Below are 13,198 nucleotides of genomic sequence, written 5' to 3'. Positions count from 1 at the left end.
GGAGAAAAGTAGGCTTTGAGAGGGTACCTACAGCATTCCTGTACCTACAAAAGCTGATCATCAAGAAGATGGAAACATGTTCTTCATAGTAGTGGCTGGTGGGCGAACAAGAGAGGCATAAGTTGAAACAAGAGTGAAGAGGGAGCTTCTAATCTCTGGTTATCATTGTCAAACCTTCATGATTCTTTACACATACCAAGTTCAAAATCAACTGAAATGGCTCTCAGCTTTCATAAGCAATCAGCATGCAGAAGTCACAAAACAGACTTTATAGCCTGATGTTCTGAAAACATTAATACATGGTATTCTTGATTCTTTTTGAAGTTCAGTGTATATATGACCTCAGTTTTCAAGTTTGTCTTCCAGTCACAAGCAACCTAAAAATATATCATTATTCTTTAGAAATGGGTAGACTGACATTCTTTTAGCACAATGTGAAGCAAAAGATAAGGCATAAACCCCCCCACACTCTAAAAGTGCAAAAAATATTGGAAATTTCAGGAACCCCCCCGAACCACTGCTAATAGAAGCAGCTCTGTTCCAATGCAACAACAAACTGAATTGTAGCTCTACCACAAAGTCAACCACCATCAGACGATCAGTGTGCCACTCTTCTGCCATCTCCAGGAGATTAGTTATCTTGGAGAATATTTGTCTGGAGCACTGAGTTCCTACTGGAGAACTGAGACTAGCAAATGGAAACTTCAAAACTGCTGCAGGATGAACAGTCTTCTGACTACAGTACTGATCCAAAATTGCATAAAAAGCTGATTAGTTTTCTATTTATCCACATTCATGCAAATGGATATGACTTTGTTAATCTCTAAAAACCAGTTATAAAAAACACCTTAGTTCTTACATTTCATGTTAGTAGAACACTGTTAAAACCAGATACAAAATAACACAAAAGATTTTGTCCATGATTTGGCCTATTTATATTCATGCAGTGACAGTAGAAATGGAGGCTGTCCCCTCTCAGAAAAATAGGCATTGGAAACAGCTCAGCTAGTCTTCAAAGCCCTTCTTTATGGATGTACTTCAGTGCTTGTGGAAATTCTCCCAGAGAAAAGACAGCAGCTCCTTCTCCGCTGAATCCTACCGCTTCTCTTCCATTGCTTATGATCATTTGTTTATGATTTAAGATGTGAAGCAAAAGAAAAAGAAAAGCACACAGGTAAATTATTATGTCTTCTAGAAATTGAACTAGCTATACAAGAATACTGCAGGCTTTAAATACTTATAAAGTGTGAAGATTAATTAAGACATTGTCACATGATCCAAAATAAGCAATTACAGCCGCTACACAGCCCGTGGTATGATAGCCACTAGCCATTTTACCTAAATGGTGGTAGACACATTCCTCTGCAATTGGAGCAGATTAAGAATATTTAACACTTACTGCCAGCCACCTGATAAGCAGTTGATAACCCATGAGGCTGTTTTGACTCCATGACTTTGGGTCACATCACTAGGCACTTAAGACACCACTTTTACACAAAGGTTCAGGCCTATAATGTTAGTATTAGCTGTGCATCACACATGCATGTGATGCTGCTGCTGCTATTTCTTTCACACAGTAATGCCAAGTGCTTTTGGAGTTCTCTTTTGAGGACTGCAAATAGAGCTCTTCTTTAACAAACAAGGAAACTGAAGGCAAAGAGAAGTTATAGTGCAGGAAGTTAGAATCCAGGAAGTTCAAGATCACATGCCCAACCTAACTCACTGCATGCAGCATGCATCAACCTCTAACCAGGCTTATTTCCAGTAAAGCATATGCAAGGCCCACTTACATCAGTGTTTCCATCTTGGTGCGCAAAGCAACAGCATAAGGGGAAGCAACTGGATGTGCCAAGGCACTGTGTCATTCAGTCTTTGCTCTTATTTTGACAGCACTACCTCTCCCTTCCACTAGTGTCCAGCTCAAGCATCATTCCAACCTAGGATAAGATACCAAGAGACAGTCTAGGAGAGCAGCATATGACTACACATGCTACTCATCTCTGCAGACAATGAGAAAAAGAAAGATGTCCCTTAGTGTGGTTCTCACAAGGTTCCTGGATAGGCCTGAAGTATTTTTATGATTTGTTTCCTTAAAATCCAAGCAGATTTACTGCTTTATCTCCAGCTGACTTATGCCAGCTTGATGACAAGACTAAAGAATGCGACTGAGAAGCCAGCCAGGGTGCGGGCTGCTATTTGCTTGTGTCTATGCAGTGAGAGGGCCTGAATATGAAATTAGTGTTTTCGTCTCATTTTATAGCTGTGGTGATAAGCATCAGGTTTCACACTCCCCACAGAACATGCAGAATGCTGTGTCCCCACACAGCTTGCAAACAGCACCAAAGGATGCACAGCTACATCTGATGTCTCGACATGATATAACATAATGGTTTCTTTAAGCATGACATGAGTACAGTTTAGCCAAGTAAGCAGCCCTTGCAAAGCAGCTTATCACATAGGCCACAAATAATACAGACTTAATTAATTTGGTCTTCACTATAACACCTTGGCAACTAACCAGATCTGACTCTGCTATTACAGGACACCACAACTTCCCTCCAGCTATACCGTCCGTCCTGTTTTAAGTCTGTTTCCTTGTTTTGTGGCTGTTTTGCCTGCATCACAGAGTCATATTACTTACGCTCAGTCCTAACTCCCTCCCACCCTTCCACTCATCCATGTTTTCTCACATTTGGAGATTGTTTTTCCCTTTTCAACATTGTCTTTGGCAAATATCTGAATATGATTGTTTGGCTGGTAATTGAACAGAAGAATCAAACCTGGCACCACAGAAAACTCCGCAGCAGTAAGGTGACACACACTAGCTTCCACATTCCTGTGCATTCTGAGAATCTTTAAATGGATTATCTGCATCTGTCATCTCCAAAGTGGGGTGTGCACAAGGCAATCCATTATGGTGCAGGAAGACAATATTTTTTCACCATTAATAAAATTTAAAAATTAAAATACTGTATACTTCAGTCTTATCCTTTTTTAATTTCTGGGTTTGTGCATGAATATATATATATATATGTATAAAATGAATATAATAGTTGAGTATGGTAGCACATGTATATAATTTATAAATAAATATACATAAATTGGGTGTGTATTTTACTGATAACATTTTACTGATGGGGTACACAACCAAAAATGTTTGGAGACCACTGATCTATGACAAAAAAGCAGAAACCAGTATGAAATGTCCATTGTTATACCACTTAACTAAGGTCTATATGACAGAAAACCCAATAATTTTTTCCTTTTCTTTTGAGGAATGGAAAATTGTTTTCAGCCAATCTGCAAACTTCATTTCTTACCAAACAAATATGTTTTGATACACACTGGCTTATAGTACCCACTTTCTAAAAGCTTTCTAAATCTCTTTTTTTTTAAAAAAAAACATTTACATCAGATAAAACAACTCAAAACAAGAAGTTTCTGATGACCCAGTTAATAAATTTGGAAACAAAACCTTTCATAGAACATCTCATGTTGGAAGGGACCCACAGGGACCACCAAATCTAACTCCCTGCTCCTCTCAGGACTACCAAAAACTAAACCACATGACCAAGAGCATCATCCAGACGCTCCTTGAACTCTGACAGGCTTGGTGCCATGACACTTCCCTGGGGAACCTGTTCCAGCAAACAACCACCCTCTCAGTGAAGAGCCTTTTTCTAATGTCCAGCCTCAACTTCCCCTGATGCAGCTTCATTCCATTTCCTCAAGCCCTATCAGTGGTCACCAGAGAGAGATCAGTGCCTCCCCCTCCGCTGCCTACTTTGAGGAAGCTGTAGACGCGACGCAGTCACCCCTCTTATTTCACAAATAGCAAAACATTTTTTTCTGTCCATTCCTTTCTTCCCTCACCTAGTTTTTATGCTATAGCTGACCTAACTTCACATCCTTCAAAACTTTGCTCCTTCACAGATGTTTTATTTGTTGACTACTTTTAAACTAGCAAAGTTCTACACGGAACAGCCAGCATTGTCAAAGGCTTCAGCTCTACAAAACCAGTTCATGCCCATCCTCAGTTAAACTATGGCTGTTCTACAGCATGCTCAAGGCACAGCAAAGCTTTACAGTATGAGAAAGTGACAGCTTCATGCAACACATGTTTTACCCACACATCTCTGCCTGTCCTGCTATCACTGAAACAGCCCTCTCCACCCCACAGCCCCTTTTCCCTGTCTCCTGTCCTTCTTTCTCCCTTTGAATCCACCACTGACCAGCATTCCATCCCCTCCAGTATGTCAGCCCAGTTATTATTATATTATTAAAGCCCTTTATGATCAGATTTAACCTATTAGTCCAGCAGAAAACCAATAAAATTTTTCTGCTGGCCCAGTTTCTGGCTACATGAGGTAGTTAAACTGGCTCACAGAGGCGTGCAATAAACACCAGAGCTGGTCCAAAGAGCAAGACCTCTGTTTTTATTGATAGTAAGTGGCCAGATTGGCTCTAGACATCCTACAAATTATCATCTACGTGGAACAATCTTTACCCACCCACAGGAAAGACAGCTCCCAAGAGTCAGAGTAAAGCATGCTTGAACTATGGTAAATTACAGGAAGTCTCTCAAACTCAGGTAAGTTGATTGCCCTCTTTGGATTCAAAGTTCAGCAATGGTTCTTGGTATCATCTTAATCTGTGCAAGCTTTGCAGACACACCAGTAATGAGAAAGTTTTATTACATATTTACTGACAGTTTTACTTCTAAGACAAAAAAAAAATCTTACACAACTCCAGTGAAATTCTTGCTAAGCAGGTCATGTACTTCAACTACATCCCTTGGTAACAAGAAATTCACAACTATTGATGGCATGCTGCCACTGAATCTGCTAGGTTGAGGAAATTACTTCTGTCTCCACGACCTGACTGTCACAAAGACCAAAGACTCTGAGATACAGCACTACGCTACAGCTTCAACTATTCTGCCTGGAACCTTCCTGTTTCACAGATAGCAGCTTTGGATTTTCTACAGGTAAGTGTTCAGCAGGATTTTCTGCAGTACTACCAGGTGCTCTGGATGCCAAACTTAATGGTATAGTAACAGCTCTCTGGGTGAGGGCTTGACCTTTTTGTGTTCTTCGCCAGATTTAGAGTGATCTCAGCTCCAAACCTATGATCTTTAACGCTTCTTGGGAATCACAGTGTGAAACTAATTGGTAACAAAAGTGAAACAAGTTAGCATTCCATAGTCTTTCTGTACTCCAGGAAAACACTGCAGAAACAGTATTCTGGTCTGGATGGATGATAAACGAATGTAAGCCCTTGTCTGTGCAGTTCATTAAAGGACAGCCCTTACATTCTTCTGTTACCAGATTTGGGACAGGACTAATCTGAGTTTTGACACTCTCCATGTTGATGTACCCCATAAGATGTAGTGTTGATGACTATTCTCTCATACAGGGTAATCGGTTTTCTCATTCCATGTGTCAACCCTCAGGCACGCTGATCTGTTTATTTAGAAGAGCTTTCCCTCCGCGTAGGTTTAAGAAACAACAAGCCACAGGAAAAAAACCCCACAAAATAAGTAAACTCTGCATTCTTTGTGACCAAAGAAAACACAGCTGCCCACCTAAGCAATAAAAAACCCCAACCTTCAGCGTTACACAGTATCTCTCTAGTTTGACATGGTGTTCAACAGCATTCATAATTAACAAGGTAGAAATGCAGTTCAGAAATCTACTGACCAAAAACATACCACCTTACCGACAGCTCAGCCACTATAAGCCTTTATCACTTGTTAAGCCATGGAATAAAGTGAAAGTGCAAGCATGAGCAAAAGGTGTGTTATTAACGGATATTAGTAACATTTAATCCTACAGTTTTAAACTAGCTAAATTGTCAAGTCTTCTGAACACTCCCATCACAAACATCTGATTTCCTAGCACACACCACACACACGTGCCCAACACACACACGCCCCTTCTCTCCTAATAACTCTCTCTCTGTTTTCTACTTGAGCAAAAAGGGGTCAGGGTCATACACAGCCCAACCCAGCACTGCCACTCCTGGCCTCTGTGCCAGTCTGCACACTCGCCCGAGACACAGGGAGCTTCACCCTCACATACCTTCTGTACTGCAGCAGGGAGGGTTGCTCAGCTGCTCCTCATTTCCACCTTCTGCAGCCTGGGTCACTTCTGCAAGAACAACAGGCAATACTCAGACAATCCTGGAGCTCACAACAATTCCCCTTCTCTTTTCAATAATCTTCAGATTATTCAGAATAATCTGAATGAGAGCTGGGCCATTTGTTTAGCATCCATAATAACCCTGACGAACATCCCCCACACCCACGGGGCAATCATACAACACCTCCCCTCCCTCCTCTATACCTCACTCCACACCGTCCTCATAATCCCTTCCAGATCCTGCAAAGGTCAAGCACAGAAAGCACTCAGCGCCCATGGTGCCAGTCGTAACTTCACATCAAGAAGCGTTAAGGCAAAAGTCACAGCGAACAGAGCGCTCCATAGCACAAGCACTTACCTCCTTCATTTAGACCATGGTCATCTGCATGCTTGGCCAGCAAGCTGCTGTTCTTCCCAGAAATGTCTGAAAAGAGATCAGAGACAGCTACAGTCCCCTGCCTTGCTCAGTTTCAAGGTACTGGCTATTGCATAAAAGTGAGTTACTAGCTACAACTCAACATGTTGCCAACATCATCAGCTAACACCAGAAAGCCAACACCTTTCCTCCAGGACACCTCCCCACCACAGAACAGGTATTCACCTCCCTCAGTTGCACCATAGTTAACACCTGGATGTCAGGGTGCTGTTCTGCATGACAGAGGGTTCTGAAAAAGAGATCACAGGAGAGTTGCACTCCTCCAGAGTGTAGCTCGCTGCTTAGCTTCTCAGTGGTATCAGTCATTGCTTAGAGACGAGTCACCAGCTAAAATTTCTAAGACACACAATCACTCAGGTTCACTGGGGTAGGGAGCCCAGGAAGTCTCTAACTGAACACCCTCCTCCGTGAAAGGTCAACATTCAGTTCTAGACAGGTTACTCAGGACTTTCTGCAGGCAGGTCTTAAAAACCTCCAAGGGTAGGAACTCCACAATGACTCCATGCAGCCTGTCCTAGTGATTAGTTATGCTTAGAGGCAGAAAGCTTTTTCCTCGTATCCGCATGGAACTTCCCCTACTTCAGTTTAGGACTATCACCTTGATAACCTGCTAATACACCTCAGCAAACATTCTGGCCCAGCCTTCTTTCTTATATTCCCACAGGTATTGGCAGCTGCTGTTCGGTACCCTGAAAACCTGCTCTTCTCTGGGGTTGAACAAGCTCAGTCTCTTCAGGTTCTCCTCAGAGAAACTGCGCTCCAGCCCCTGACCACATTGGTGGCGTTCTGCTGTACCTGCTCAAATCTAGCAGCACTTCTCCAGCACTGGGTGGGTCACAAACCAGATGTTAGGTGACAGAGTATTACAAGTGCCAAGTAATGGAAAATAACCACTTCCTTAATGCACCGGCTTAAGCGTGCCTTAAAACAGCCTAGGATGCTATCAGCTGCCTTTGCTGCCAGGGAGCACTGCTGACTCACTGCACCGTCCATGGCATTCCCAGGTACCTTTCAGCAGAGCTGCTCCCCTGCCAGTCAGTCCCCAGCCTGCACAAGTGCAGGGTGCTGGTTCATCCAGGTGCAGGACCCTGCACGGCCCCTGCAGAATTTCACAAGGTTCATGCAGGCCTCTACCCCTCCCGCTCCCTCTGAACGACAATCCTGCCTTCATACTGAATGACTGCACTGCATGTTTTGCTGTTGTCTATAAACCCAATGACACTGTTTTCTGTCCCTTGCCAGGGCCCCACAAAAACCCCCAACTAACAAACCTCTACATTCCTCCACTGCCACCAGCATCCATGTGGACTGCAACCCATTAACCACTGCCTGCAGGCTTCACAATCTAGCAAGTTTTCTACCCATGTAGGCAGACATTCATCCAGACTAGGACATCCCAATTTAGGACTCCAACAATGCTGGGGACACTGCATAAAAAGCCTTGCTAAAGTCAAGGTATGACACCCATTGTTCTCCCCTTATCTGCAAATCTAGTCATTTCATCCAAAAAAAGGGTGTCAACTTGGTCAATTGCGATTTACACTTACTCTCAAGTCACCGTCTTTCTTCTGTGACCAGAAACACATTCCAAGAAGACCTGCCCCATGATTCTCCCAGGGATTAAAGTGAGCCTGACTGACCTGTAGTTCCACAGATGAAGCTGTTATCCTTTTTGAAAGATAGCTGCAATGCTTCCCTTCTTTCATTTGTCACAGATCTTCCCCAACACAACTTCTGAAGGTGACAACATCCTCTCAATGACATCTGCCAGCTCTTGTGGCAGCCCTTTTATCAGATCCCATGGAGTGGTTTGGGCCAAGATTTCTCCAGAAATCCCTGACCTGATCCTCTTCCATTGCTAACAGATCCTCTCTGCTCTGAACCTGCCTCTAAGCAAAAATGCCACAGAGACTGTCAAGATAGAAGCAAATGTAGCACTCAGTATCTCAGCCTTATCTGTATCTGATATCAGAGACACAGAATGACATTGGAAGAAGCCTCTGGAAGTCATCTTGTCCAACCCCATTGCTCAAGCAGATGAACCTAGAGAAGGCTGCCCAGGATGATATCCAGACAGCTTTTGGGTATCTCCAAGGATGGAGACTCCACAGCCTCTCTGGGCAATTTGTTCCAGTGCTCAGTCACCCTTGCAGCAAAAAAGTGTTTTCTGATGTTCAGATGGATCCTCTTATGCTTTGGATGGTGTCCATTGTGTCTTGTCCTGTCACTGGGCAGCCTCTGGAGCCAGAATAGTCTGGCTCCCTCTTCTTCATTTGCTCCCATCAGGTATTTATACACATGGATGAGATTCCCCCAAGACTTCTCTTCTGCCAACTGAACTGTGCCAGCTCTCTCACCATCTCTCACATGAGGAAAGGTTATCATACAATCACACAATGGTTGAGGTTGGAAGGAAACCTTAGAAGTTATCTTGTCCTATGCTCCTGCTCAAGCAGGCTCAACTACAGCAGGCTGCTCAGGACCATGTCTAGTCCCTTAATCATGTCCATGGCCCTTTCCTGGATTCTCTCCAGTAGGTCCACGTCTCCCTTGTACTGGGGAGCCCAGAACAGGACTCCAGGTATGGCCTCACCAGTGCCGAGTAGAGGAGAAGGATCACATCCCTCACACTGCTGGCAACACTCCTCTTAATGCAGCCTGGGATACCAATAGCTGCCTTTGCTGCAAGGGCACACTGCTGGCTCATGCTCTTCTTGTCCTCCAGGACTCCCAGGTCCTTTACTGAAAAGCAGCTTTTCCCACTGATTGGTCCCCAGTATATTCCAGTGTGTGACATTATTCCTCCCCAAGTGCAGGATTTTGCATTTCCTTTTTTTGGACTGCATGAGGTTGCTGCCAGCACGTTTCTCCAGCTGGTCAAGGTCCCTCTGGATGGCAACACATCCCTTCAGTGTGTTAGCCACTCCTCCCAGTTTTCTATCATCAGCAAACTTGCTGAAGGCCTACTGTGCCCCATCATTCAGATAATTAACGAAGATGTTAAAGAGGACCGGACGCAGTATTGACCCCTGGGGTACACCACTGGATACTGGCCTCCAACTAGACCTCACACATGTGCTCCCAACACTCTGATCTCAGCCATTCAGACAGTTTTCAGGCCACCTCACTGTCTGCTCATCTAGCCTATACTTCATCAGCATCAGATATCACTAAATCAATCCCCTGTTCAGCAACAGGCCCACATTTTCCTCATTATTGCTTTTACAGATAACCTAGCAGCAGAAGCTGCTCTCATTGTCCTGGTCATCCCATAGTGGCTTCAAGCCGCCCTGAGCCTTGGCTTTCCTGACACCATGCCTGCTGCCCAGGCAGTGTTCCTGCATTCCTCCATTGCAGCCTGCCCCTGCTTCCACATCTAGTACTAGATCAGGAGCTCCCTGCTTAGCCAAGCTCATTTCCTGACTTGCCTGCCTGTTTTCCTGACTATGGGGGTGGCCTGTGCTCGGGCTTGGTGAGAGGTCTCCCCAAAAGGCCTGATGGCTCCCTTGAGCTCCACTGCTCTTTGGAACCGTCTCCCATGAGATCCCGCCTACCATCTTCCTGGGTAAGTGGAAATCTGCTCTCCACAGGGCCTGTGCTCTGATGCTTCCTCACGCCTCTCAGGATCTGGACTTGTTTCTCGATTATCACAGCCAAGGCAGCCACTCATGCCCACATCCCCATGCAGCCCTCCCCTGTCAGTGAGCAGCAGATACAGCTGCACACCAGCCCTCGGTGGTGCACGCGGAGGCCTGCGTGAAGAAGTTGTCCCTGATGCTGCCCAGAAATCCTCCTGACTGCTTGAATTGCTGTGCTGCCTTTCCAGCAGATGTCAAGGATATTAAAGACAGACACATACAGAGAGAACACTGTCTTCCACCAGAAACAACGGAGGACAGACCAACTACATTTTGTGGACAAGCAATCTCTCCAAACCAAGCTTCCTCTTGGTCACATCAATTCTTGCTCCTCGCTTAAGCACTTCAAGTGCACACACTGGGGCACTGGAAGCCCACTTGCAGAGATCTCTCAACAAGTAGCGTAAGAAGACCAGAAGCCAGCACTTTAGCAAGGACTGCCACCTGACCAGTATTTTTATCTCACTCTGACTGGGATTATTTTTTTACTTTAATTTTTCTAAACCCAAATGATCTCCAAAACACACATCCTTCCAAGTCCGTAGGCTCTGCTAGGCTTATTTCCAAGGATGGTAAAAATGCAAGACTCACTCTGCCCTTAACTACAGCCTGAGAGCTGTTAACTCTGCTCCTGAAACTCCTGCACAGTGGAAAGGTATTCTGCATTCACGGCACAATCCCCCCCAATACCTCTGTTGAGAAGGTTTTTTTTTACATTACACAGGAATTACTCTGAGCCTTCAACTCCAAGGGATCCTGGCCAGCTTGCCCGCTGGGTCATTACCACTGACTGCTCCATAGAACAGGCACTTCTCATAGGCATAGAACACAACCTTCTCAATTTACACTGTTGTTGACAGTCGGATTGTCTTCCTGAGCACTGTCCTCCTTGTTCAGTTCTTCATCTGAAGAGATAAGAGGTACAGTCCCCCAGGAGCACACTCTATTGCTTCTTCCCCAGACCATCACAGGTCATTGCTCTTGTACTGTCCAGAGCTCAGCAGCACACCTACTCCCCTGCAATTGTTACATACTGCTGTGCTACCAGTATTTAAAATTGCTTTATACATCCATTTCAGGCCTCCTGTTTCCCATCCATTCAGCAGTGATTGCATGCTACCTAGGTGCTGGATTTACTGTGCAAAGGTGCACCAACTCCCCTTCCTGACGTTCCCACTCTATACTACCAGAAAATATTTTATTTTGTTCCTCCAGTGTTCAAACAGAAAACCTTATCTATGGACCTGATTCTCTTTTGCCTGAACTGTACATTTCCCTCCTTTCTTCCATAAGACAGGCATAAAATAAACCTCCTTCTCCTATATCCCTGTCTATGTATATGGAAATAGTTACACAAGTGATAAGGCAATCCTACAGCGCACCACACCTTCACCATCAGCTACACAACCCCTATTTCTTCAGATAAGGAAAGCTGTTCTATGCCCATTACAATTCATGCAGGAAGAATAAGCAGCAAAATTCAGGGGCTTCTAGGTTTCCTTTTCCTTATTGTCATCACTAGTGATTTTTCCCTTAATCAGGAAAAACTTCTCTCTTCTCCAACCCTTTTATTATCAGCTAGTAGTGGGATATGACGGAAAACTGAGTGAGTGAATGAATCATCAGTGCAACAGTCTGAGGGGAAAAAATACCGCTTTTTTTGCAGATTTGAATTATAATGTTCATATTTCCCTATCCCTCTGGATAAAAAGAACTTCTAGAACAAAATACAGGCCCCACAATTTCCTTGAAATTTATACTGGGTATACTAAGACAACAAAACTGGGGCTTTACTTAGCTGCCTGATGACTGCAGTGAAGAGACCTTCCTAGAGCATAAAGCAAGTGGAAGATACCACATCCAGAAATGGTGCTTCTCTAAGGAAAGAAGCCTGCTGTATCTCCCAAATTAGCATTTTGCAAGCTTGTAAGTACTCCATCTCTAAATCAGTGTGTTGAGGCTCAGCTCTACTTGCCATCAATACAAAAAAAGCTTCAAAGCCACGACATTTTATTATCTTAGGTCCTGCTTCAGGGTTTCTTTCCAGCAGAAAGCAAAGACCACCCAATCCATGATGACATACTACAAAAATATCCTTGCACTCCTTTGCATGCAAACAAAAGGTAACATTAGACAAAAGGATAATTAGCTTATTTGCTATAAAAAGGGGTTCCCTCATACATGCTTAGCTCTTCTTTCCACAGAAGGTGAAGTGATTTGCAAGCACAGCATGCAGCATCTTTCACATTGTATCAGGAAAGAAGCTAAAGCCCCAAGAAGGTATTTGCTCTGTGCTGTTTAGAGAACACAAGGATCCAGGTCTTTTTGACATCTCGTCTAGTTATCTACCCATCAACATTTACTTTTCCTCAGGCAACAGGTCTTTCTGGGCCAACAGGGGAGTGGTAATCTCTGCACAGAGAACACGCTAATATGGTTTGGACTACAAAAAGCCATGTACAAAATCAATTCCCCCCTTCATGCTCTCCCTATTTTCCCCAATATTCTCCCAATATCTCCCGTCTCACTTGCTACCTGCTTCAGGCTTTTCATTCTCACACTGAATAGCTTATGAGGATGTAGCTGCAAGCAAACAGAAAACCTTTTTAGAAATGTGTACGGAGGTAGCACAATAGTCTGCAAAATACACAGCTCAACCTTAAAGCAACAGTTTCATTGTAACACTCTCAGGAGACACTCCTGAGAACTAGTATGTTATGCCACTTTATTGAAGGACTCCAAATTAATTTCAACTTCCCTCCAACAACCACTTAAGGCCCTAGACCATAACCAACATTTTCTAAACTTATGCCTACAGCTTAACAAAATCTTTCTGACGTGGGTTTACTTAAGGTGATAGAGCTGCACAGTTTTTCCATAAAAAAGAGACAGCTGAGAAGATAGTCCACATCTCCTTTTTTACCTTCATCTATGTGTTGCACTAACTCTGTGACATTAAACCCTTCCTCTCTGCAGACCTTAAA

At 43.9% G+C, this 13,198-nt stretch overlaps 1 protein-coding gene across 1 annotated transcript in view; it reads right to left on the bottom strand.

The window, feature by feature from the left end:
- Window positions 1-248: 248 nt before the first annotated feature.
- CD58 (CD58 molecule) overlaps window positions 249-13,198 on the bottom strand; it is a 30,618-nt gene continuing 17,668 nt past the window's right edge. The window contains exons 8-10 of the mRNA XM_080391593.1: window positions 6,499-6,564; window positions 6,081-6,149; window positions 249-1,115 (exon numbers count right to left, since the gene is read on the bottom strand). Coding sequence (XP_080247719.1) covers window positions 1,096-1,115; window positions 6,081-6,149; window positions 6,499-6,564 — 155 coding nt within the window. The 3' untranslated portion in view covers window positions 249-1,095. The remainder of the gene's footprint in view (window positions 1,116-6,080; window positions 6,150-6,498; window positions 6,565-13,198) is intronic.

Source organism: Falco punctatus (assembly GCF_963210335.1).
Source record: "Falco punctatus genome assembly, chromosome: 6".
Taxonomy (NCBI): Eukaryota; Metazoa; Chordata; class Aves; order Falconiformes; family Falconidae; genus Falco; species Falco punctatus.
Note: the sequence above shows the minus strand (reverse complement) of the source record. Positions and strands in the feature narration are given on the sequence as shown.